Below are 25001 nucleotides of genomic sequence, written 5' to 3' on the forward strand. Positions count from 1 at the left end.
CTGGATGTGTGTAATTTATTATGCACATTATTTGACCATTACAAATAATCTGCGTACTAACAATACATATATTAAATATCAATTGTAGCTTTAAAAATTATTAAACATTTTATTAATTTAAACATGTTTCTTTAAAAGTTTAATTTAAAGGCACTGGTGAGCTACTGTTTTTGTTGTTGTTCCACAGACCAAATCTGTTTTTTTGCATGCTACAGTAGGTAACAATAACATTGCATTTCTTAAAATACCATTACAAATTAATTCTTAAAAATACAGTACATTTACAATCATCACTTAGGAAATACAAAAGGTAGTAATTCATTTTGGTGATATCTGTCAAATTAGAGACAGATGAAACAAAACATTGTCCTGCAACATCTGATGATTTCAGACTGAACTGACGGTCAGAAGCCACAACGTGCTCCTTCCACTTCACGTCTTTATTTTCCATAGAACTTTTTGTTTAGGAGGAAAATAAGCAAATTCACGTTGACTTTGGCTTTGTCAAACATCTTCATCACAGCCACGCCTTCATACTGCAGCTGGAGGAGGTCCTGGACACGAAATGAAACAAAAATAAAACGAAACAAATTAAGCCAGAGTTTCCTGACATTGCTGTGAACTAGAAAATATTACTGTCGCCCTATTTCCATAATGGTTCCCGTTGGTAGTCCAGCAGGAGGCAAGAGGAAATTAAACTGCACCGTCAACACGTGAAATTCTGATGAACTTGTGGAATGTTTACCTGGAAATGAAGCTGGACTTTTTCCATTTCAACTCCCATAAACTTGGCCTTTACCTCAAAATCCCCAACTTCCTCAGTGGGTGAAATGTCAAACATGACATTCTTGAACCTGAAAGATGAAAAAGACGTTTACAGTAAATCGTAACAAGAAATAAAGAAAAACATGGAACAGTAAAACATGTGCATTGTGGTCAACCCACTGGTTTGTCTGAAGCCCCTCTATCTCCAGGATAACTCCCTTTTCATGCAGCTTTGCTGCAGTGTACTTCAGAGACTGTGGTTTCCACTTCTTGCTGCCTTTTGCGTCTCCTTTGCTGTCCAGTTTTATAGATTTGCGTGAATTCCTGCACATTCAAACACAGTAATACATGTTTGAGCACATGACACAAAGTCAAGTTATGTTCAACAAACCATGTAAACACAACAAGATGCAAGGTCATGAGAGGCAGGTACTACTAATGATTTTAAACCTAACAAGCTGTGAGAGCATGAACTCACTTCCTGTTGAGATTATCCAGGCAGGTCTTGATGTAGGTATCATAATAGTTCATCTGGTCCTGGTAGAAGGCAGTTTTTGAGTTGAGTGCTATCAGGGTCTGCTGGAGCTTCACCAGCTCAGCCTTCCTCCTCTGTCTGTAGCGTCTTTGGTGGCGAATGTCCTGTAAGTTATTAGACAGACTTAATAGAATGTCTTCACATTTGCACTGAAGCGGCTGCATCTTCCTGTGTGAGGAACTGCTAATGAACCTTAGATATGTCATTGATGACGTCCTGGTATTTGTTAGTAGCGGTGATGAGGCCAGCTTGCTCCATGTTCCGGAGGTTCCTCGAGATCTTCCTCTTCTTCTGCTCCAGAGGCAGCTGACTGTCCTCCAGCACTGCTGGGCTGCTCTTCAGACCCTCGGGTGTCTGAGCATCCTGGACGGCTCGGCGCTCTGCGACCTTCGCATGCTCAAGTTCCTTTAGAAAAGAAGAGCACCAACATGTTACACGTGATCAAAACTGAATTAGTCACTGATAAACCAAAATTTCCCCTCATTATTAATAATTTCACCTGAGGTGAAGTGGCCGGGGTCTCAAGAATTTCAGGCAAACTCTCTCCAGGTTGAATCCGAATGACATCAACAATTAACCTTTTGGTCCTAAAGGGCAAAAACAAAATAAAGTCAACTTTGTGAAGAACACTCCACAGCATTAAATAGGCAGAGAATCAAGATGTTTTAAATGTTTTCACAAGTTTAATTATAACTCCTTCTCATAATAACTAAGATTCTGTTCATGTTAGTGGCTGAAATTGTGTAAATCGCTTGAAAAAGAAACAAGCGAACGACTGTCCAGTACAGTTTTACTGCAACGGATGCATGTTCAGAAGCTAGATAACCCAGACCACTAAACCCCTTCCTTCTTGGGCAGGAAACGATAACGAAACGAGAAGCAGGAAAGATGACAAAGACACACTGCTGAGTGAGCGTTTCTCCCACAAACACAGGGGAGGATGGCACATGAAACATACATATTTGAGAGCCACATATTCCTTTCCACTCCACTACCCCCCCATCCTGTTAAATCCTTAATACACAGCCACTCGGATTTATTTACAGTTGAAGTGAACTCACTTGGTCATGAGCGTCTTTAAGTCTTTGTCGTCTCCTTCCAGCAGCTCAAACTTGCTGGTTAGGGTGAGAGACACCTCCGTCTTCACAAGTTGGCCCAGGACACTCTCTTTGTTTGGATCATTTGGGTCCACTGCTCCTTCACCTGACACAGAGCAGCAGACGGTGTAAAGTGATGAGGGCTCTAGAGTCAAGAGGTGATTGACTCATGATTTACCAGTACCAAGCAACGTCTCTACGTCAGGGACGTCTCCCAGGTCCTGTAGCAGCTCATGCAGTAAGTCATTATGATCAGGAGAGATTGCCTCCAGATGTTCCAGGAGGAGCTGAAAAACACATGCAGTTAGTCCTGATGGCCCATAAAAACTAAAACAATAAAGTGTAACCACGTGACAAACTGAGAGAAACTACACATTTATTAACAACTTTATATATGCACACACATTTATTACTTTATACAAAAACTGACGCAGTGTCAGACATACAACATATTATGGCTGGCTTTACCGAATGCGTGTTAATTATCTCCTCTATTGAAATGTAGATGACCGGTTTGCTTAAGGTGACCATGTCGGAATACTCATCAATATTAAATCTCTCCTCAGGCTCAGGTACATCACATGCAGACTGGAAGAACAGCCTGAAAGATAAAGAATCCACTGTTATCAGTCTGTGCGCATCAAACAATCAGACATAAAAACAAAACCAAATTTTTTCCAGTTCCCAGAAAAGGAGCTGTGTGTGGGTTTCCAGTAACAATGACTCAGACACCTACAAAAATGAGGGTCAATAAATGCACGTATGCTGACTCAGCCCTACATTTTTCAAACACAAGATACACCCCTCCACACATGTGCTTAACTCTGACGCTCCAAAAACTGCCTCATTGCAGGGTCTTGTATGTAATAAACATGTAACAGGCTAAACATTTTTACACTCAATACAGTTTCTATAGAGAACAGTGCAGGAACTCAGCTGTAAACATTTTACTCTTCTTCTTACTTGAATTTCTGGTATGTCTGGGAAATGTAGTTGTTCATGGGGGTCATGTGTGCATTCTCGCCCTCGAACAGCTTATTGGCAGCCGCGTGCTGCAGCATCTTTGCCACGGATCCCAGGTTACGGCGCTGGTCTACGTGAAGCTGCCCTCCTGCCGACATGTCAATGATGTCAAAGCCATCGGGAGCCACGATGGCCGGGTTCATGTAGCGGTAGTACAGCAGGTTTCCTACAATCTGTGATTAAAACACAAAAAATACATGATCAAACACATTCTATGATGTGAATGATAGCAGCGTTTTTGCACCCAGGGACAATGTTTAGACAAATGCGTTCCAGTGCTTCTACCTTCAAGAGCTCATCTTCAGAGGCATCTGGAAACTTCTCGTGGAGGCTGTTCTTCAGAACCTTTGCTATGTATCTCATGCCATAACTACATGCAAAACAAACATTATGGGATGGAACATGAATCACAAAACAGCATGCGATCACATACAACATGATAAAAGATGACAAGCAAGCTCATAACAGGAGAAATAAATGATGTAATAAATAGAAACCTCATCATCTGAATGGTAACTGTACAGATACAGTAAGTGGTACAGATGATGAATAGATGATTTGTTGTTTCTTTATGTTTATCGTTAGATGTTTTTGTTACATTAGTACCACTGGTGCCATTTGTTGCCTTTGAACTGTTTTAATGAATACTTAAGCTTCAGTCCTAATAGTGAACTGTATCATGTCACACAAGGCAGGGTTTTGTTTTGTTCCTGACAAACCTGACAGCAGCTTGCATCATATTAAGTCATGGTCATGACTTAATATGTAGTGGACACATCACGGTAACAATGAGTGGATAAATGCAATGCAAAAGCATAACATCATATCCTGCCTGGCCATGTTTTTCTTCTTGTAAAATAGAAACAAATTCCTCAATAGATCATGAGAAAACAAACAGATTAAACTAAAAACAAGATTGAAATGGAAATGTATTTATTCCAGTGGAATTGATATAAGTCCTTCAAGTAATTACAATAGTAATTTATTGTTGCATACTGTAGAAATAACATGGGTTTGTTTATATGAGGATTCTCCTGTTAGAACAGTAGTGAAGCAGATTGAAGTGGACCACAGAAGACAGTCCAGTGCAACAACTGCTCAAAAATAATAGGCCTCAAAATGTAAATTAACATCTATCAAAGTTGAGATTTTCACAAAAGGCAGTATACTGTACATGTATTTAATCACAATTGAATTAGATGGAAAGGGCAAAAAACTGTAAACACAAATCAGAAATCATGCTACATCCTCAACCTCTAAAGACATAACATTCACAGGAAACAGAGGGAAAAAGGAGACTAGAGCTCATGGAACTTACGGGATATTATCCAGTGAGGACACAATGGAGTTCAGGACCTTATCTGTTGCGGCCCGTAGCGCCTGACTAGATGCGTCCAGCCTGTTGCGAACTTCCTCATGTGCCATGGCCTGCTCAGGAGTAACTTCATAAGGCAGCTTGCTGAGGTGAGACAAGAGAAGTGAAAGCTGAAATGTGTTCATGCTCATAATTTAGGGGTTTACTTTGGTAATATTACTGCACATACATGTCTGGTCAAATGAAATCTATAACAAACAGTTAAAAAAACAAAAATGGCTAGTCCCATTTTTACATATCAAGCCCTCGGTTTGGCCTTACCTGACCTCCCCAGTAGCTGTCTCCAGCTGGTTGACCCACGCTTTATACACGTCCACAGGGTTGGTGTTGATGCCCAAGTTCTTGTCCTCAATGATGTCTTTGACCACTGGAGCCAGCAGCTGCCTTAGACTGTTATGGCCTCGTGCGCCTCTGTTGAAGCTCACCACCATCTTGATGACTGTTGGATTCCCAGTTACTATGTCTTGGATCTGGTCCACCTTAAGGCTGAAACACAGGCAGAAGACGGTAGCGTAGAAAGTGATAAATTTGTACACGCTCAGTACTGTATTATATCCACCCCATCACTACTAAAAACATTATCATAGTGAACTAGTAAAAAGGTGTGGACCAGGTTTGTTAAGAGCAATGCTTCTCACTTGATTTCCTCCTCCAGAGCAGTCTTAAAGAGTTTGAGCAGCAGGTATTCTTCTCTCTGGTTAGAGGCATAGTTGTACAGGGTGAAGATCACTGTGTCCATAAACTTTGTAGATTTGTTTTGGGGCATCTGGAAAATCAGCTTAGCCAGGTAGGATGGGTTGGTCTGTAGCACAGAGAAGCAGCAGGTTATGTAATGAAACCCCCTTACTGTAGGGTGGGTACAATGAGTAAATTGTCTCAGTAGAGTAAAACATGATGGCATCACCTGTAACAGATAAAATAGATGTTGGTAGGCCTCCAGTTTCCGTCTTTTGCCTTTACTTAGCCCTTTGATGCCCAGTCTGTCTCCTGCTGTCAGGTCATCTTTACTGGACTTATTTTTCTTGTTCATTTTCTTGTTATGGAACACAACGTCCTTTCCAACCAAACAAACAAACATCATATATGTGAACACACATTGGTCTGGATGAAGAATAATAACAAGGTTCCTATTATAATTTAGTGTCAGGAAACTCTGACTACAAAGGCAGAACATTCAACTTGGCATTGTGAGGCTGAGGAAGCAAACGTGGTGTGAAATGCGAATTAGATCGATGGCTGCAAACCTGCAGAGTGATCCTGTTCTTAACCAGCAGTCCAATCTTTATATCCATCAGGTTCAAGTCTTTCTCCATCTGTTGATTGGAGCGAATCTTGGTGACCACTTCCTCCCTGAGTCGTGTTACTTCCTGCTCCTCCTGCAGATCCAAGGGGCTCTGCTCCAGCAAGTGAACAAACTTGCGCACCACTGACAGAGGAGGGTCCTTAGCACCCGCTAAGATTTGGAATATGAAGAAAGAAAACACACCGGTTGTAAGCCATTTGTACAGTACACAAGTGATAACAATTTTCCTATGTACTGTAGTTCCCTATGTTTATTCTTACTTTAATATGAACATGAAGTACATGCATCTAAATACATATTTAAAATTAACTGGTGCTTTCAGAACACACACACACTGTATTTACAAAAGAAAAACACACGGCAGTGCGATGACTAAACATTACTAATATGCTACAATTACCCAAATCAAAAATAAGAAAACACTAATTTAATAATTGTTGCAGTATAACAGTAATCAAGACCATAGACAAGACACCAAACACATTACAATATGTGTATGTATGAATGTAGCCTCGGGCAACTGCACTAGTCTAAACCAGCCTTGTTGACTCACTCAGGGTTCTGTAGTCATCTCGGGCTTTGTTGGCTTTTAAAAATGCCTGTATTTTCACAATCTCCTTTTCCTGTAACAAATACAGTAACAAGACCACAGAATGACACAAACAACAAAACTAAAAGGATGCTACTCAGTGAAGATGATTGATTGAAGTAATACTTACATGGTTTTTGAAGTACTGTAACCTCTGATTGTATTTACGTTTGGCATTCCACATTTTTACCATGGCCTGAATCTAAAACAAGCAGGTTTGATTTTAGGTCTTTGAAGTGACAGCTATAGTACTGTACAGTATGTTGTATTATTAATATTGGTTTACATTTATAACTCCCAGCTATCATAGTTTAACCCTGTCTTAAGTATACTTTTTAAAATATTTTATAAAAGACAAGACAAGAATTACCCTAACAACAGTAGCAACATTTTTCTGAAGTAAATTCATCCTTTCTTTGTACATCTTTCTTTGTTTGTAGCCTTTCCAGGAAGCCTGAAAAAGAAGGTGCACAGCCATAAATAAAAATGCACAGATCACACTGGAAGATGACAGTTTTGTAACAAGTGTGTGTGATCAAATTGCTACCAAAGCTTTGATTTCTGTACATTGCGATCTCATGTTTAGAACAAAGAACATGTAAGTCTGATGCAGCAAGTGTTACCACAGCCATAGAAATATGGAGGTACAACAACACAACTGCAACCTTGTGATGAATTTCCGGGGTCACTGATAATGGTAGTAACCAATTAAACTCAACAGGTGGTCTATTGTTAAATTGTACTTCTTGTGTTCCATTCCCCATTCGTAGTGGCCACACTACCTGTAGTTTAATGACATGTGGTTCCTGTTGGTGTAGATACTCCTTTCTCTGAGCACACTTTGTCCTGACTAGGTAACCCCTGAACCTCGCCTGCAGCTGGGTCACGAAGGACTCGTTGGCCAGCCACAGCTGTTCCCGGTTATATTCTGCAGTCACACAGCTGACAACACTCTGAGGAGAAAGAGTTTTTCACGTATTAACATATTATCAATAAAAAAGAATTGTATTCAAAACTGTACTAAAATGGTGCTGTTCAGGAAAAGGTACCTGGATTTCCTCTTTACTGAGCTGACCATCATTGTCTTCAAAGTCACCAGGTTTCTCCCAGGTGCCCTGACCGGTCTCCAGGTTATAGTAGTAGTCATATCTGTCATGGATGCTATGTCTTACCCACAGACTCTCTGTGTTTCCTGAGGAAAGCAGGCTGTGTGAAACAAAGTTCAACTGAAAGGCAACAATCCTTTACAGTGGTCTATATACTATAGTGGTACTGTAAGTCCAGTTACCTTGAGTTGCACTGGTTGCTTGTCTCTGTGCCAGTTCTTCCTGGTACGTGTCAGCACATTCAGGCAGCACCGCTCTCAGTCCGGCACAGGGAGCCTGTAGAGCCTGCAATGTATTCTGGGAGTCCTTTTCTGCCACCTTCTTGTTAATATCAGCTACTGCTCCAGCCACTAGCAGAGTACACATGATTAAAAGGCAATATTCACGCTACACCATTAATTATAAAATGCGATCTAAAGTCTCTCTATACATACACATTTATATTTGAAGTACAGTATGTGTCACTGCTTTACAATATCAACACACTGGTCACCTATTGTACAATACAATGTCTATGTTTACACTATGTTTGCAAAAAATAGAGCTGTTCAGAGGGAAAACATCCACTGGAACAGAAATTTATACTGTGTCTGGCGGCTCTGTAATACAACAAATCATGGCAGATTATCCACTATTGAAGTAATACAGTACCAATGTGCAGTTACATCGCTACAGCACATCCCCTGGATAATGAGAAGCTATTCTACATGTATGTGCCAATTGAATAAACGTTTTAACTATTAACCAACAACTTTATAATCTTTTGAAGATGATTGTGATGTTCTCACAACTGAGAGCCTCCTCTTCATCTTGGTTGGCTGTGAAAATGGCCTCTTGGATTTGGTCCAGCCACAGTACTGCAGATTCATCTCCAGAGCTCTGAAATCAGAGAAAATGCACAAGGTCATTAAACTATTAGGATTGTGCTTTTTGGGTGTGCTGAAACTGGCAGCACCATCTCCTGTGTCTAAAAGTAAGATCTACAGAAAAGGAAAAATGCAAAGAGTAATTCTTAACAGATACAACACAAACACACAGTAGTACACAAAGTATGTTTATCCAGCTTGACTTTGGTATTTGTACTAAAACTAATTTTAGAGAACTCTGGTAGGAGGGGTACCACTGACCACAGGGCCAACAGGAAGGAAGTCACCATTAAAACACGCTGAACGGACTAAATATAGTTTTTCTGTTTACCACATCAGCAGTAAAGCAGTGATAACACAGCAACTCTTTCCCAGTCTTGTTCCAACTGCAGAAATGTGTTTTTGTTAGTTGTAAAATGGTACAAACCACTAACAATAATGCACAATACTAAATATTCAATAAAGTCAAGTAAAAAAATAAACATGTTTTGCTACAGTATATACTGTTATCAGGCTACAGTAGTTGTTGTTTAGTACAAGTATATTAGATTTAGAAGATTTTTATTAGGAAACTTACAACAGGAATCCCCAAAGTCCACAACAACACTGATGCTGTAACCCTTAAATAAATGCAACCAACAGATTAATTCAAATCAAAACCCCAAGTACCTAAAGTACACCACAATAAACCCGTAACAGCATTCATTCAGTTAGAAAGCCCAGCTGTTGATAAATCCCTTATGATCCAGTGATCCCTGCCTCAATGAGTCAGTGGGCTGATACGCTCGTTGTCAAAAAGGAATTGAGCTCTCAAGCCTGGACAGGAAAGGCACTTCCACCCAGTTTAGCGGGAAGCGGGGCTCGAGTACACAGTGTTAGTCATACTGTCGGGCTGAAAGAAACACGATTTTACCGATGAAGAACTTCCACATTTACAATTCTAACAAGAAGCAACGCCGGGAAGGCTGAAAACAAGGAAGCTTTCAAAATCCTGGGACCGAGACTGAGGAGCAATATGGCCAGCCTTGTGTCACGGTTACTCCTCTTTGTGATCGCAGTTCAGAGCTTTCAGCATGAGGGTAAGTAACGATGGTTGTTAAAACTACCTTATAAAATTATTTACTCAAAGACTGCATTTTTTTAAGCCAGGGATTCAAAATGTGACCGTTGTGTTTATTGAAACAACGTACATGTAGGTCTTTTTATTATAATTAGTACATACAGTATTATATTTAAAAAAAAAATAACAATTTGTTAAATAAAGTAAAATAATAATGATACTTCTTTTCCTACTAATTTTCAGGAAACAAAACCAGTTCTTTGACTGGCACTTCGACTGGTCTGATACCAAAAACCTTTGGAGGAAGGAGGAGCAGACCTAAAAACACCCCCATGCCAGCAAAGCTACATCCCAGCACAGTCCCCTGGCTTGACGTGGACCCAAGTGCTCCCGTGACAGCCTATGCCACAGGGCCCCTCAGTACCTGGGTCATACCTTCATCCTACATCCTGGCCATGCTGGTGGGGATCCCCTCCAACGCCTACATTCTGAGCTTTCTCAGAGTCAGACTCAGAGCAAAGCCGTCATACAAAGTCATTCTTTACCTGAACCTGGCATTGTCCGACCTGCTGCTCCTGCTTTCCCTAGCGCTGCGGGTTCACTACCACTTCAATGGAAACAACTGGATATTTGGGGAAGCCCCCTGCAGACTCGTCACAGCCTTGTTTTATGGCAATGTTTACTGCTCAGCTCAGACTATAGCTTGCATCAGTCTGAGGCGCTACATGGCTGTGGTCAGACCATTTCTCTACAGACGACTGGCTAAGACTAGGCTGACAGCGTGGACATGCATAGTTTTATGGATTCTGTTTGGAATGGTTGTTTTGCCTGAGCTCCTGGTCAGACAGAGCTACCAGATTAACCAGCTGGGAGTCACCACCTGCCATGACGTGCAGCCTGTAACGGATCATTCCCTTTTCCTGGGGCCCTACAGGCTGATGATGACTTGTTTAGGATTCATAGTCCCTTTCCTCATTTGCATCTATACCCATGCGTCAGTGGTGTACCACCTGAGTCAGTCTGGGTGTGACTGGAAGCCTTTTATAAAGGTTAGCACCGTAGTCTTTGTCATCTTTGTGGTGTGCTTCTTGCCCAGCGGTATCCTGCACATCATACACTACATCCGTCTGTTTACCAGTGGCGACGACAAACTGTATGGAGACTACAGAGTTGCCGTTTGCCTCTGCTGTTTCCACAGTTGTCTAGATCCTTTCTTTGTGTGCTCATTTCCAAGATGGCGGCTTCCGAACTACAGTTCATTTCATTTCGTGGGATATCTCAGCCACCAGCAGCTAAGACAGCAGCTAAGACATGAGACTCTATTTACAGAGCACCGGACTCAGCTATTGTTGATACCCAGCAGGGAACACGCCAAACAACAACAATGTCAACCTCAAGACAGGACATGGAGCCTACCGTAAAAACAATGCAGCCTTTATAGATTCCACAAAAACATGGCACCCTTTGCGACTGCGACATAATAATGGAATAAGGCCTGTAAAATGTCAAAATGTCTGTTTGCAAAATATAACATGTATATAAATACATGTAATATTAGTTTAGGAATGAGACACTGCTCGGCATCTCCAGAAAACACTGAGGAAGATGAAGTCATGTTGTGCAATATCACTGCTGTACACTGCAGTTAAGGTATTGGAAGGTAACTCACATTGTCTATATAAAACCTCATCACATCTATCTAAATACGCGTCGACTCACCTGGCAGAGAAGTTGTTTGGTATGTTGTAAGACATCATGGTAGTGTTTGGCTGTGGTAGGGTTCACACCTGTCAGCTTGGCTGTGGGCAAGCACAAAGCTGCAAGCGTCTGCCGATGATCACCTGAGTTCAGTGCCTCGTTAATCTCAGCTATGGCTATAATGCCTGGAAGCAGAAAACGAGACACATGTGAAGCTTAATGGTTTGGTTTATGGCTTAAACAAAAAGGTTTGTCAAGTCCTCTTGACAATATGGACAATATGTTAACCATGAATATGCAAGACTTTCTTACGTTCATGCTCTTCATGGACCTGAATGTTGACTGTGTCTATGCACTTTTGAACGTCATTCCAGTTGAGAAACTCTTGGCCCCTGGCAAGTGCTTCAGCACGCTCTTGGATGAGTGTGTCAGCATATCTGGGGGGGGGGGGGGGGGGGGGGGGGGGGGGGGGGGGGGGGGGGGGGGGGGGAGAGAGAGAGAGAGAGAGAATAGTTGCAGGACAGAAAATTAGATAATTATAACAAAAATGCTATTTGATATATTAAAATGTTTAACATTTCAACCATTCTGCATATGTAACTCTTACTGTACCTGTTGAGGTTGTCCTGGTCCATGTTGGTGAAACCCAGAGGAGAGTCTGTTAGTTGCTCAATAACAGCCTGTGGGTCTTTGGTGTCGAGCACCTCATTCAGCACGGCTACAGCCGACAGCATCTCCACAGCTACACTCAGCTCCTCGTGGCTCAGCCCAGACTAATGAACACATGTGTGATGTGATATTTAACTAGCACTGACCTTAAGTGTATAAGCAAATCTGCAGCTTCTTTAAAGTATTCTCAGTTTAGACATCATGTCTTACCCGCCCTCCTTGTAGCTGCAAACTGAATAGCTCAGCCTGATAGAGGTTGGCAGCAGATTGGTAGACAATTGGCAGTTGTGCCTCAGGGTTCATCAGCTTCTCCGCTGTGTCCGCTGCGTTACCAAGGCGAATGGCAGTGTTGATCGCAGTAACTGCTTCAAGTTCTAGTAAAAACATTATAGCAATTAAAATAGTGCTTTGGAGTAGACTGAATTAAATTTTGCAAAGGCCCATAGCTAACATCAAAAGGCGCATGACGCTGTACTCAAACAACAATGCTGAGGAGACAGAATAGACTGTTATGGCAGATGATACTTTAGATGGACTAAATTGTGCAGTATTACAGTATGTCATCATAAATTACAATAAGAGTAGACAAGGGCAACAGAATAAATTATGATAAGATAGCTGCTCCTATGGGATGTTATACAGTAGGTGACTCTGTTCAAGGAGTTTCTTTTTGTGAGTAAGGTACGGTCCTTACTTCGTTTTTCTGCTTCAGCGAAGTCATTGCAAGAGCTGACAACTCGCTGAATCTCCTCCTTGTCCACAAACATGGCATGTCCTCCATCCTGCAGCACAAAGAGCATCGGACACAAAATAATGCCACCAGGATCCCATGATTACCCCCCCATGCTTTGATGTAGGACAAGGAAGGAATGAATGACTATAATAAGCAGCTCTATTATAACAGGTCTTATTTACTGCATGTGAATATAAAATAAATAAGTTAACTAGCTCCCTGACCCAGGAGTGCGGACTGACCTTGGATTTATGCTGGCAGTAAGTGGTAAAGTGTTCCAGGTACCAGTGGCGGTTTGAGTCCTGAACACCCAGCAAAGCCAGAGCTTCAAGCCCAAGTGCAGCCAGCAGAGCATCAACATCCTGGGACGACACCGCTTGACCGACCTTTCTAACTGCTGCTTCAGCTGGAACCAGAACAATAACAACAGGCACTTAGTCAGTCACTGAAAAATACTGCACCAACTCATTCATTTTTTGCTTTTCATTTAAAAAGAATAAGTCCTTACTGTTAACAGAATCCAGGCAGCCCTGGATCTCTAGCTGAGTCAAAAGTTCCTCATAAACATCTCTTTCTTCAGTGGCGACGGAGGAGCGCTAACAGAAAGATAAGGTTACTTAAAGATTTTATTTTTAGATTTTAACCAGTTTGGGAGGAAACGGGCCCCTGTTTTTTTAGTTTTTGTATGAGACATGACAGACTGAATGACTTTTCTATATTATTATACAAATAAATGATGATTCTGTGTTAGGTTTTCTTACCCTCCCTGAGGAATGATCCTGCTTACGGGCTTTGGCCTGGAACAATGTGTCCTGGTAGTCCTGGGACAGAACCTCCTGGATGTTTCTTAGCATTGCATTAGGATTATTCAGAGCTCCCATGGTTACAGATGCCTGACCTCTGTCAACTGCTTCATTGATCGCAATTACAGCAGCATGTACTGAAAACATCAGACCGTAAACACAAACAAAAAATTGGTCAAAAGTCAGCAGCAGGTTTTTAATACTTAAAGGTTTAAAGTGTTGAGGGACTTACAAGCAGCTTCATCCACTGAGAGCTCATTGGCCAGGATACCTCCAATCTTACTGAAAGCTGGCATCTGAATTCCATATTTTTCTAGCTCACTCCTCATGTTGCTGATTTCTTCCTCTGGAAGAACAATATTTAACACATAACATATTCAACATGTAAATATTTGTCACTGGCAGGAAAACAAAGCCTCAATTAAACTGCATGAACTGTAATTTTATATATTTCATCAATAGCTTTAAGACTTGCTTTTAATAAAAATTACTCTTCTCTAAAACCTATTATTTACTTTCTCCAATAGCACCTACAGCCGGTGATCTGTTATTGTATTTAACTCTAAATAAATATTGACAAACTTCATTTATGTAAATGAACCCTCCTGTAACCCTCCTGTTTTACTCAGCATGATTTGATTCTCCTCACAGGCCAAATATTTGAGCCAGCTGTCAAAATATTTCCAGAGTTAGACACCAATGTAAATATCCATCATAGAGAGTGGATGTAAAACAGAGGAACAACATTTGTCACAGAGGAAGAAGGAAGGAAGGAAATTTGAAGTGTTCAATCAGAGCATAAATGGAGTAAAGGGCCAGATGCTGTGAGAATATCACACGCTGGTATTCTGCTGGTTGGCTAAAAATTGTCAGGAGAAATTACTGGCTTACAATTACTTTTATTATAACTTTGGCCATTCAGCTCTTAGATTTATACTATGTTCTGTACAGTACTGAAGAAATATTTGCTTTAAATGGTTTATTTACAATGATGTCACAACTAGTTTCAGAACAGTTATAAAAATGTTTATGTTTAAGCAATTAAAATAAATACACACCACATAAAGACACCTTAATGAGTTAAAGACACAGATGCATTTATAATAAAAGTTTCATTCTAAAGTCAAAAGGTTTGAAGCGTGATAGTTTGTGCATATTCATTAAACCTGAATGGCTGCAGGGTATATTTATATTAATTAAAATGCTGGATTATTCAGGCACCTTCATCATGTTTATAAGATCATCATAAAACATAACATGCCTGAGAACACAATCATTCTTTTATGCTTTTCAATTAAAATACGAAAAATTACCCTCAGATAGCAGAGGATTTTAATTTTATGAAACCATGCGCATAATAAACATATAAGCATCAATTTTCCAAGAAGCCCTTAGGTAAAATGTATCCTTCAATGTAAAAGCAATTAATGATTTCAGCTTTTATTTGGCTATTTATATTTTTGCTCTTTTGTTCACTTCCTCGGTTTCAAACTCACCTGTAAAGTCCACTTTTCCCAAAAGGTCCTGGATCTGTGGTGCGATGCCCAGTTTATACAAGTACAAGCTGAATTAAACAAGACATGTGGGAGTGACATCGTTAATGCAAAAAAAATTCAACTGTTAAATCCTCAAAACATTCTGCAGATCAACAGCTTCACAGCAAGTCTCTGTTTTTTTATTTGTAGTTAAACCAGTGCTGTCCTACTTCCACCACAGGGTGGCAGGGTTAGTACACGATTGCAACAGACTAGCTGACAGCAGCTATTAGGCCCAGTCCACCACCAAGCCATTAATTCAACAAGCAGGTGGCTGGAAACTTCATAAAACTTTCATCTCCTGCAGGTACACGATAAGTGGTAATGAATTATAGATCTCAGAGGCAGGTCTGGCCTGAGCTACTATGGATGGAGCAGTTGTAGCTGGTTAGGCTGCTGTGTGTATGTGTAAACATAAAATGCTCTTTAACTTTGGCACACAGGGAGGTTTACACAACTATTTAAACTCTACTTAAACAAAAACTAAAGTTTTAATAGACAAGCAGCTGATTTGGTCTGACACAATCACAGTAACAGCTGACTGGAGTTAATAAAGTTGGCCCAACACGAGCCACAGAGGATACAGACATCATCTGACTACAGTAGCTTAAAGCAACTCTCTCCGGGATCCCCCTTGTTTAAATCCACGTGTCTATTTATTCAGCAAATCCAACACTACACTGTATCTCTCCATTTCAAGTGTGGTAAGTGTGCATGTAATGTGTATACACCAGTATACTTGTATATATATATATATATTTCTATACTACATTGTGTTTAATTTTAATTCTGAACCACACTGAGCATGAAAGAGTATCAGCTGCTTTGTCATTGTGTTTGTAGTTAGGGAAGTTGAGTATTCACTATGTCCTTGTGGGACTTTAAGTTGGATTTGCAGGAAGGAAGCGCACGTGTGTGCAGAAGGAGGGAAGGAAATAAAATCTCTCAGGACCTGACCAAAACACTTCAACAGAGAACAATCCGCGCAGTTCACATAACCGCTCCTTCAAACTGCATTTGGTTCACTGGACGGGTCAGATAGATAAGATTTACCCTTCAGTGCAATTGTGCTGTGCTTAAAATAAACTTCTGTTTGAGCAAACAGGTACTTTTAAGGCCTATAACTATGACCAACACAGCAACAATAGCTATAAAAGTCAACATGACCTTGACCTACAATAGATGTTACATCATAAAAGGGTCCACATACACACAACAGAAATACTATTTCTGTACCAAGTACGACAATAAAAGAACTGCTAAATTATTGTGAATTACACCGTGATCTGTCATCAGAAATACTATGACCACACACCTGAACTACAGACAAATCCAATGCTTTCTTAATCTAATCTGCCCAGTGGCACACAGCTTAATTCCTAATACCGGACACCATCTGTAACAGCAGCAGTTAGTTCAGTGGTTTTCAGTTCCTTCTTAGTGAAAAGTGAAATTATACTCAGCAGTCAGGTGTGTCACTATCAGGAAGAAGCAACCAGAACATCTTAGAGTTGCTGTTGAGAGAAATGCATGAAGCAGGTAAAACCTGCAGCCCTACCTCAGTGCGTGGATGCAGTAGACCACCTTGGGCATGTTTTTGCGATCGTACACATCTGTTGTTTCAGGATAGAATATCTGAAAGTAGAAAGCATGCATCTTTACTCAGTGTCTATACAGTCCTTACTATGAAGCTGTGTGAGAGTACAGTACAGCATGTATTATAATTTCCCTGCACATTGAATTTATGATAGAACCAGTTGAATGTAAAACACAAACTATATAACAAACAGAAGGATAATTTCAAAAGGGGTAAAACTGTTTTAAACTACAGTAAGTTACATGTTATATTGGTCCAGCTGCAGCTACATTTTTCTTCCCCCAATGCAGTAAAGGAGTATTAACACAAAATGTCCAGTCCTGGTTGAGCAGGGAGGTCCCCATGTTACTGGTCCCAGTATGAGCACCTTACCTTGGGTAGTCCCACTGACTCCATAGCTCTGAGCCACTGCACTGTGTTGTCAGTGTGTCTGAAGTGTAGCCCTTTGCTCTGAAAATGAAACATGAGCACAGACACAAATGAAGCCACCTTATAATATACAATTTGACATAATTGGTTAGAATTTGTGTTACATGTGAAAACACCTAGCTAATTATTTGGGGTTTTACAGTAATAGCATCATTAACTGTTTAAAATCAAGGGTGAAATCATGCTAGAAAGATACTGAGAGCTGAACCGACAACCGCAGCAGCCTGTTACTGTCCCTAACGCTTGCCAGCCACGTTTCCCCTTTGCTGTCTGAAGCCGTTTAAACGGTCAGGAAGTGCCTGAATGATATGGAAACAGTCTTCCTGTCGGATGCAACATGGTGATGAATATTCCTGTCGACGTACAATGAAGGTAAATAAAACGCAAAGCAGCAGAGTTCTACCTTGTAGCGGGACTGGTCTCTGTCATAGAGCTTTTTTTCTGAAACCATCTTGGGTGCAAAAAAATGTGCAAGTTTGCCAAGGTAGACACCATTCCTCAGTCCCTGCTCCAGTTCTGTGGTAGGAGGCAGGTCCTCATCTAGGCAGGCCTCCATCCATCTGGAAACACACACACCAACAGCAGTTTTTAGCAAGTTAGCACAAGTTCACCATAAATTAAATAAAGCGTGTCTACAGCTCTACTGTATGTTACAGAGCACGAGTTAACCTCCAGTGAAACAGGAGCAATAGCCTATTAACATCTTTATAACAATGACTTTTATGCAATGGTTACATTGAGAATGTACATGGAAATGCTGCAAACCATCCGTTTATCCAGCCACCAGGGATCAGTGCAGTGCAAAGTTACAGCATTAGGTGGCTGAATTCTTGCATGTAGTCAGCAAGTCAATATTTGTTTTTCCCTTCACATGCCACCCTCCCAGAGCCAAGCACAGACTACAGGCAGTAGAGCATGTGCTGTACATGCATACGACAATACTTATACTAAGACTAATGAGTATAAATATTACTTATTATAATAATAATCATTAAACATGGCATTGGCAGAATAATACATACAGTATAGGATATAAAAGGATACTGTTATGCTCAATAGTACTTTTAAATGGGAGCAAGTAAAACTTAAGATACACTTTTGACCATTTCTTGTGATCAATATATACTTGACTGCAGTTTTATTAAATTAGTGTTAACGTCACAACTTTAGTTTACATCCCACATGTGCAATATTTACTCATGACACACACCAGTGTCCTGGTTGCAAATGTCCTTCTGTCATTGCTGCCACAGTTTATTTACCTGAAAGACATTTGGTTAAACAGAGAAACAAAGTGGTTCACCGGACACAGAGAACCAGGCATTGTTACAGGCGACGCCCACACCGTAGCCAGCATGCTCAAGGATGGGGGCTGAGGACAGACATGCAGCCTGACCTTTGAGGTGCTTAGTCTTCTGTTCACAGAGGTAAACACCAATAACAACCAATTATTCATACGAATAGTCTGCACCAACCATTCATGGAGGATGTTGAATACAGAATATTAGGGACATCTTAGTGATACTGACCTTCTTGCAAAGTGATGTCATTTACCTTTTACATGGAATTACATTTAAATGGTGGCTTCAGATCATCGGTTGCTTCTATTCTATTCCCACATACAGTATATATTAGAGAAAATCCATTACACTGCTAGTGAATGATTTGTGAGCTCAGTGAAAGTAAGAGTGTAAAAATGTGTTACACATTATCTGACTTCCTGGAAGTGACACAGTATCTGTCGCTAAGGTTACACCTACTGTCTGTCACGATGGTTCTTCACCAAAACAAACCTTGCTTACACTACCACCAGCTCCTGCCTTGTTTCATCCATCCCTCCCACATATGTGCCCACAGATGTCTTGTTTAGTTTAATTAGGTCCATGTGGGCGGCAGTCTAACAAAATATGTGTCAGCACATAGGACAAAGCATGCACAGTCAACACAAACACAGAGGTGTGCGTAGGTCTTACACCTTGAGCAGTAAAGCAGCCGCACGTAATCAATTATGCCAGTTGACTGCACAGATCATAAAAGAAGCTCCATGCATCAGCGTTTCAGAGCCAATGAAGGTGACTCTTGGTGTGTTAAAGTATTGTTACCTCTTCCAGTACGACAATCTTTAAAACGGATTACAGTCTCTGGAACTGAGTCAGAGACGTGAACATGGGAGTTTAACTTAAAACAAAAAAATATATATAATTTAAAAGTTGATATTCTTTCTCATCTGAATGGTTGAGGTTAATGGATGCACATTTAAAGGCTGAGGTCAAGGAGATGATGTACATGAGAATTAGAGCCAATTAGACACAGTATACATAAACATACTGGGCAGTAAATGCCAGTGGTACAGTGGTCAAACTTATTTTGGCGGGAATACAGTCGAATGCACATCCTGCATGAGGAGGACAAGTCTCCTGTGAAATGTCATATCCTGTGCTTAAAACAATGACGGGAGAATATGTCTGCTAAGGCAGGACAGACGAGTAGTCCTGTTTACAACCCAGTAAAGCAGCTCTTCCTGTCATTGTCCAGTCTTGGACTCACTGGGCTCACTGGGCCCAGCTTTTTGGAGCATAAGGCAACACATGCTCCAATGCTGCTGCATCAAACTGCAGTATTTTGTCTACATATAATATATTTTTGTGTCATACTGCTTAGTCATGTTGGTCATGAGTTTTAGTTTGTGTGTGTTTAATGACAGAAAAAATAAATAAATAAATAAACAGAAACGTAAATTATCAACTGTTTGCTCTTCAGTGAAGGTACAAAGTCCTACCACAGAAGAGTGTGTGTGTGTGTGTGTGTGTGTGTGTGTGCGTGCGTGCGTGCGTGCGTGCGTGCGTAAAGGTGTGTCTTTAACAACCACACCAACAACATTTAGTTAAAACCTACAGTAGGTGACTTTGAACAACAGAGCGTCTTTATTTACTCTAATTAAAAAAAAACTAGTTTACGCAAGATGATCAGGGTGATGACCTTCACATCCACTGCAGTGCGTCATGAAGCACTGGAAGCAGAGGTTTTTTAAACCAACCGTGTATGTGGCCATTTTGTGGCAGGCACATGATGCCAGTGACGACATTATCATACTGGATAAGAGTTCCAGTTTAACAAAGGACTGGTCCTTTCTGACTGCATCGTTGATTGTACCGTGGCTCAGGGGGGTACAGCACGTTCCAGGTCAGGTTGGGAAGCTGCTAATTACAGCGCGATGTTCCAGTCAAAGCATAACAGATTATTTACCTTATATCACTAAAACTAATGTGGTGGTAAGAACCGCTTTAACTGACCACATTCCTCTACAAAATGTGACTGCATGAGGTTTTACACAATTAGTAATTAGGCGACTCAGAACTACTGACTTAAAGGAAATGTTTGCTTTACTGACAGCAACTGTATTTAAGAAAAGCTGAGTGTGCAAAGCTGGCTGTATATTTATTATTAATGGACTGTGTGTTCAGCATCTCACTACAATACATATGGCATCCAACTCTTTTTCAGATTGATCTCGAGAGTGACCTACAGCTGGGTAAATGACCACATCCTACTGCACGTACAGTGTGTGTACTAAAAGGAGCTTCCTCCTCCACTTTGGGTTTGGTTCAATGACTCCTGACCCCAGAGAGCACAACTTAAGCCTATGCAGCTGATCGCCTCGTTATAGGTCAGTGTTAATCCTAATCTAAATTGACACCTGTCCCAGAATAGGTTCCATTCCACGCCGTCAGGACTGAGGGACAGCAGCATCATGAGGAAAGTGCTGGAAAAGGAAAGTGCGTGTGTGTGTGTGTCTCTACCAGTCAAACAGTGGTCAGTTTGAGGCCGGCCGTGGTTAAAGCCTTCAATTAAACGTCTGCCAGCAGACTGACAAAATACCAATGTGTTATGAACTAGGTGTGGTCCCATGGTGTTGAATGACTGCGTTAGCTTTACGCTCTTTACGTAGTTAAAGTGCATCTTGGCGACGTAAGCGAGTCGCATACAGCATATAAACAGACCAGAGCAAAAGGCTGCATCACCGCCAGCCTAATCCCGTCCTGGGAATCTGTGTATGTGTGACCGAGAGGAGCTGTCGCAAAATCACAGAGTCAGAGATGCTTTATTGCGCTTCCTGTTCCTGTTCAGATGCTTCAGAGAGAGGGGGCAGGAAGTGGTTTAACTATTGTACAACTCAATGTTGTTTTCTACATTAAAAGGTGAAGCTCAAGACCAAACGTCTACACACGCAGTTCCTGAGGTTTTTCATTTTTATGTTAGTTGACAGCGCAGCAGAGAGACAGACGCTCCTTCCACAAAGTCGTCTCCTCCTGCGTCCTGAAGAGCCTTCGTGATGGCTCGGTGCTCCGTGCATTACAGTACCTCACGTGCATAATCTGTGATTACAGCTGCACGCTACGACAAACACCGTTTAACCACAGCCTGCCTGGTTTGTTATCTCGAATCTCGCTGTCCCTGCATCACTTAACTTCTCCACCGCTCCCTGTGATTTTGATAGTTATCATTGAAAAACTGCACCAAGGTGGTTTAACATATACCATGAAGTGGTGAAATGCCTTTGGAGGCTCTCCCTCCTTCCTGCCCTCATCCGCTCTTACCGTTTGGCCTCCTCCAGGTGGCAAAGGTACTCGTAAGCGATGTTCTGTCGTCTTCTCTCGTCCATCTCTTCAGCTGACAGCCGCTCATCATCCTGGATGGCTTCACAAACAGAGCAGGAAGAGTCTGTCATCATCACATGCTGTACAGAACTATAAATACATAAATGTACTGTAGGTAAGGCAGGACTGTGTTATTATCTGGATTTTCTATCTATGAATATTATTAGTTTTATCTTATCAAAAAAAAAAGAAAAGCAGCAAGGCTAAGAGCATATTTCTTTTTCAAGGAGGTTTATTAACCTCCAGAATCTTTCATTGCATTCTTTATTTAGCAGAAAAATAAAATGCCCATCACTGGGGCCGTTGTGGGGTGCTGAACCGACAAGGGACTTCTGCTCGGAGCTGACCTTTACCTGCAGCCTGATGAGATCTCCTCTCTCCTGAGACTTCTTACCTCACTCTAATCCAATCACATCTCTTTGTCTCTGGATGAGTGAATGGACAATCTCAGACCTGGGGACACGCTTTGAGACCTCACAGTCCACTGACCCCAGCATCCTGACACGGGTCTCATACATTTAAACCTATTTAACTGGCTTTAGTTCAGTTTTACATGATAAAAAAGGTTTGTGGCCGTTACGATGAGGACACAGTCAATCAGACGCCTCCTCACGCTGTATGCTATTAGTGATGTCACGTTAAACTGGTTCAACCTATTGATTCAATATACAGTATCAAACAACAAGAAGTGAAAAACGGTGTTATTTGAAGCCATGAGACTCAAAAACAATGAGCTGTCACTATACAGTACCAGTTACAGTACATTTAGTCTAGTACACACGACAAAGGAATTAATGAGCACGTGCGTGTTGGCTCAACCCGCGACAGGTCGGTCTAAAATGTGTATGTGCGGTTTTATTTTTATTTCTGAGGCAAAGCAGCCCAAGTGCAGCCATTACACACAACCCCCACTGACTCACACACACTTCCTGGAAGAGCCCGTCTGCGCTCTCGGGATAAGTTTGTTGCTTTTGTGTGTCACAGGACCACTGGATGTGAGTTCCACGCTCTGTGATGATGACTCAATCTCCTGCCTCATCTCAGAAAAGGACCACGGAGAAGCACAAATAAGGACCAGGTCTGCTAGGTGGGTCCACTTCACAGAACTAAGGTTCGTCTGGCGTTCAGAACACCGATTGCAGAGCGTGACTTTGCGTGGGAGCATTAACGGCAGGATCAAAGGCATCTAGGGTCGACTAAGGACACACGCAGACAAGCAGAAAGGCGGCCTGGTTGATCCGGAGACTAACAAACATCAGTGTGTGCGCACAGCTGGTTCAATGGGTCAAACTAAAGAATCCACCGATGACAGAATTGATTGGCGTTATCGCACAAGGTGGACTTTAGCCACAGATGTTGCTTAGTGGAAACATACAGTACCCGCGGTGAACCCTGACAGACGAAGCCTCGCATCAGCGGCCTCGGTCTCATTCTTAACGTGCTCTTGGAGCCCCGCTCGCACGTTTCACCACAGCGGCATAAAATCCAAGGTTAATGGTTAAGCCATGAGAAAATGCCCGGCGTGTAGACGGGCTGATAGGCTGGCGAGCGCCGCTGAACGCGTAGATAAAAATCACGGGAACACAGTGAGCGGCTCCGCGAAGGCAACGCCAAAGAGCCCGGGGCCCAAACTTTGACAGGCGGCGCCGCCGTCGCACCCTGAACGCGCCGCCGTCAAAGCACGGCGCATTTCTCCAACACCTGCCCAGGTAACGGTTCGCTCAGAGCACGTGTCATTGGACCACATTACATTTTTCTACCGTTTTCTATCGCCACACCTCCCGTGACAGTGGCGCGCGGTCAACCACCTGTTGCTCATCAAACGTCCCCCGCGTCGGCGTCGCCTTCATCCCCCGTCCTCCGCCGGTTGAGGCGTCGCTAGTTCACGGTTAGCATTAAACTGCCGGTGACGGCTGCTACTCACTTCCATAGCGGGGCCTCTGTAAAGCGGTGTCTTCATGGTACATCCTGCCTCGTTTCCTCCACTTGCGAGCGCGTCTGAACTGGAAGTAACTTCAGTTAACGAAGCCAACGTCAGTTACTGTTATGAATCAAACGAGCCGCCGCGCGTGACGCTATTCCGCTGGAAAGACGCTGCCGCTCGCTGGACGCTGCCGTTTCCCTGTCACTTGCGTTGTGCTTGTTGCGTTTCTTCGGCGTAGCTCCTGATCAAAGTGCTCTCCGTCCCCGTCCTCGTCTCTCGCCCTCACCGCGCTCTCAAGTGAAATGATTGACGGAGCGAGAGCCGGAGGTTCCAGCACCGAGCGACACCTGCTGGCCAGAAGGTGAATCATGCTGCGTTCACGGACAGCGAGCACAGCAAGAGATACTGCTACTCCTCAGGACGATCTGTGTTTTTTGTTTGTTTCACTACTACTTTATTCAGTGTTACATTTGGCCTGTAGTTTTTAATTTATTTATTCTCTTTATCTGCATATTATAAACTACCTGTTGAAAAACATCAATATCAAACTAACATTATACGGAAAACTGTATTAAATCAAGATCATTTAAAGAAATAAATCATCACAAAAAATCAAGAGTTTAAAATATATAAATATAGTATTAAAAATTTAAAAAAATTAATCTGTATAAAACTTTTGACATGTAATCACCCAAAGCAGCCACTAGGTGGCAGAATTAGTTTTAGGTTATGGACAGAATGGCTCAAGTACAGAAAGTTACAACAGATTGCTGCACTGCAGGTCTAATAGACATTAAAAACATAATGGATATGGAGTTTTTCGGTATGATATATGATATATTGTAAAATAAATACACTGTCTAATTTGCTAGAGAACATAGTTTTTATTTTATATATGTCCAAAAGCAGCACAGTCTGCAATCCCTGCTTTTCTAGTCACTAACATTATTCACAGGGCATCATTTGGCAATTATTTCTTCACATGTTCACACTTATAGATCTCTGCACATACAGCTGAGTTTTCATATGACTTCACCCTTCACAACAAATATACACAACTTTATTCTCCACATACGTTTGATTACCTTCATTGAATGGATGAACTTAATTTACATACAACAGTGATACATTCACATTTCTCCTCAACATAAAATCTGAATATTGCCATAGTTTTCTGTCATTTACAATAACAATAAGAACACAAGTAGGACCACTGAAGAACAAACGTTTCCTACA

The 25001-nt window shown here is 41.6% G+C and overlaps 2 protein-coding genes across 6 annotated transcripts; one reads left to right on the top strand and one right to left on the bottom strand.

Moving 5' to 3' along the window:
- iqgap2 (IQ motif containing GTPase activating protein 2) lies at positions 1–24126 on the bottom strand. Of its 5 annotated transcripts, none has more exons than XM_029162056.3 (38): positions 23766–24126; positions 21782–21881; positions 17587–17743; positions 17127–17204; positions 16716–16792; positions 15119–15186; positions 13855–13968; positions 13581–13759; positions 13328–13415; positions 13062–13225; positions 12781–12868; positions 12297–12460; positions 12030–12190; positions 11730–11854; positions 11439–11602; positions 8582–8672; positions 7976–8143; positions 7737–7879; positions 7470–7640; positions 7058–7141; positions 6818–6889; positions 6652–6721; positions 6040–6248; positions 5700–5849; positions 5434–5597; positions 5057–5281; positions 4739–4879; positions 3706–3790; positions 3361–3593; positions 2866–2998; positions 2582–2684; positions 2362–2503; positions 1800–1887; positions 1493–1705; positions 1244–1404; positions 946–1089; positions 746–854; positions 1–554 (listed from the first exon to the last, which is right to left on the bottom strand). In XM_029162056.3, exons 1-38 carry the CDS (start codon positions 23806–23808, stop codon positions 441–443), a joined length of 4983 nt encoding a protein of 1660 aa, XP_029017889.1. In that variant the 5' UTR covers positions 23809–24126; the 3' UTR covers positions 1–440. The 5 variants fall into 5 exon arrangements, with proteins under 5 accessions (XP_029017889.1, XP_055367567.1, XP_055367568.1 ...); XM_055511592.1 differs by having other exon boundaries at positions 2576–2684; XM_055511593.1 differs by lacking the exon at positions 23766–24126 and adding an exon at positions 23650–23668 and having other exon boundaries at positions 2576–2684.
- f2rl2 (coagulation factor II (thrombin) receptor-like 2) lies at positions 9496–11445 on the top strand. Its single transcript, XM_041072192.2, is given in 3 exon segments — positions 9496–9738; positions 9963–10934; positions 10937–11445. Coding segments are annotated over 3 exon segments (1134 nt in total). The 5' UTR covers positions 9496–9674; the 3' UTR covers positions 11035–11445.
- Positions 24127–25001: the final 875 nt, after the last annotated feature.

This window comes from Betta splendens, chromosome 9 (genome assembly GCF_900634795.4).
Source record: "Betta splendens chromosome 9, fBetSpl5.4, whole genome shotgun sequence".
In the NCBI taxonomy this organism is placed as follows: Eukaryota; Metazoa; Chordata; class Actinopteri; order Anabantiformes; family Osphronemidae; genus Betta; species Betta splendens.

Coding starts and splice junctions, on each gene's coding strand:
- iqgap2 (XM_055511592.1), bottom strand. CDS start 23,808: ATGTACCATGAAGACACCGCTTTACAGAGGCCCCGCTATGGAA. Junction 8,673..11,438: donor CCAAACAACTTCTCTGCCAG/GTGAGTCGACGC, acceptor CTCTGATTTCAG/AGCTCTGGAGATGAATCTGC. Junction 4,880..5,056: donor ACAGCTACTGGGGAGGTCAG/GTAAGGCCAAAC, acceptor GTCTCACCTCAG/CAAGCTGCCTTATGAAGTTA.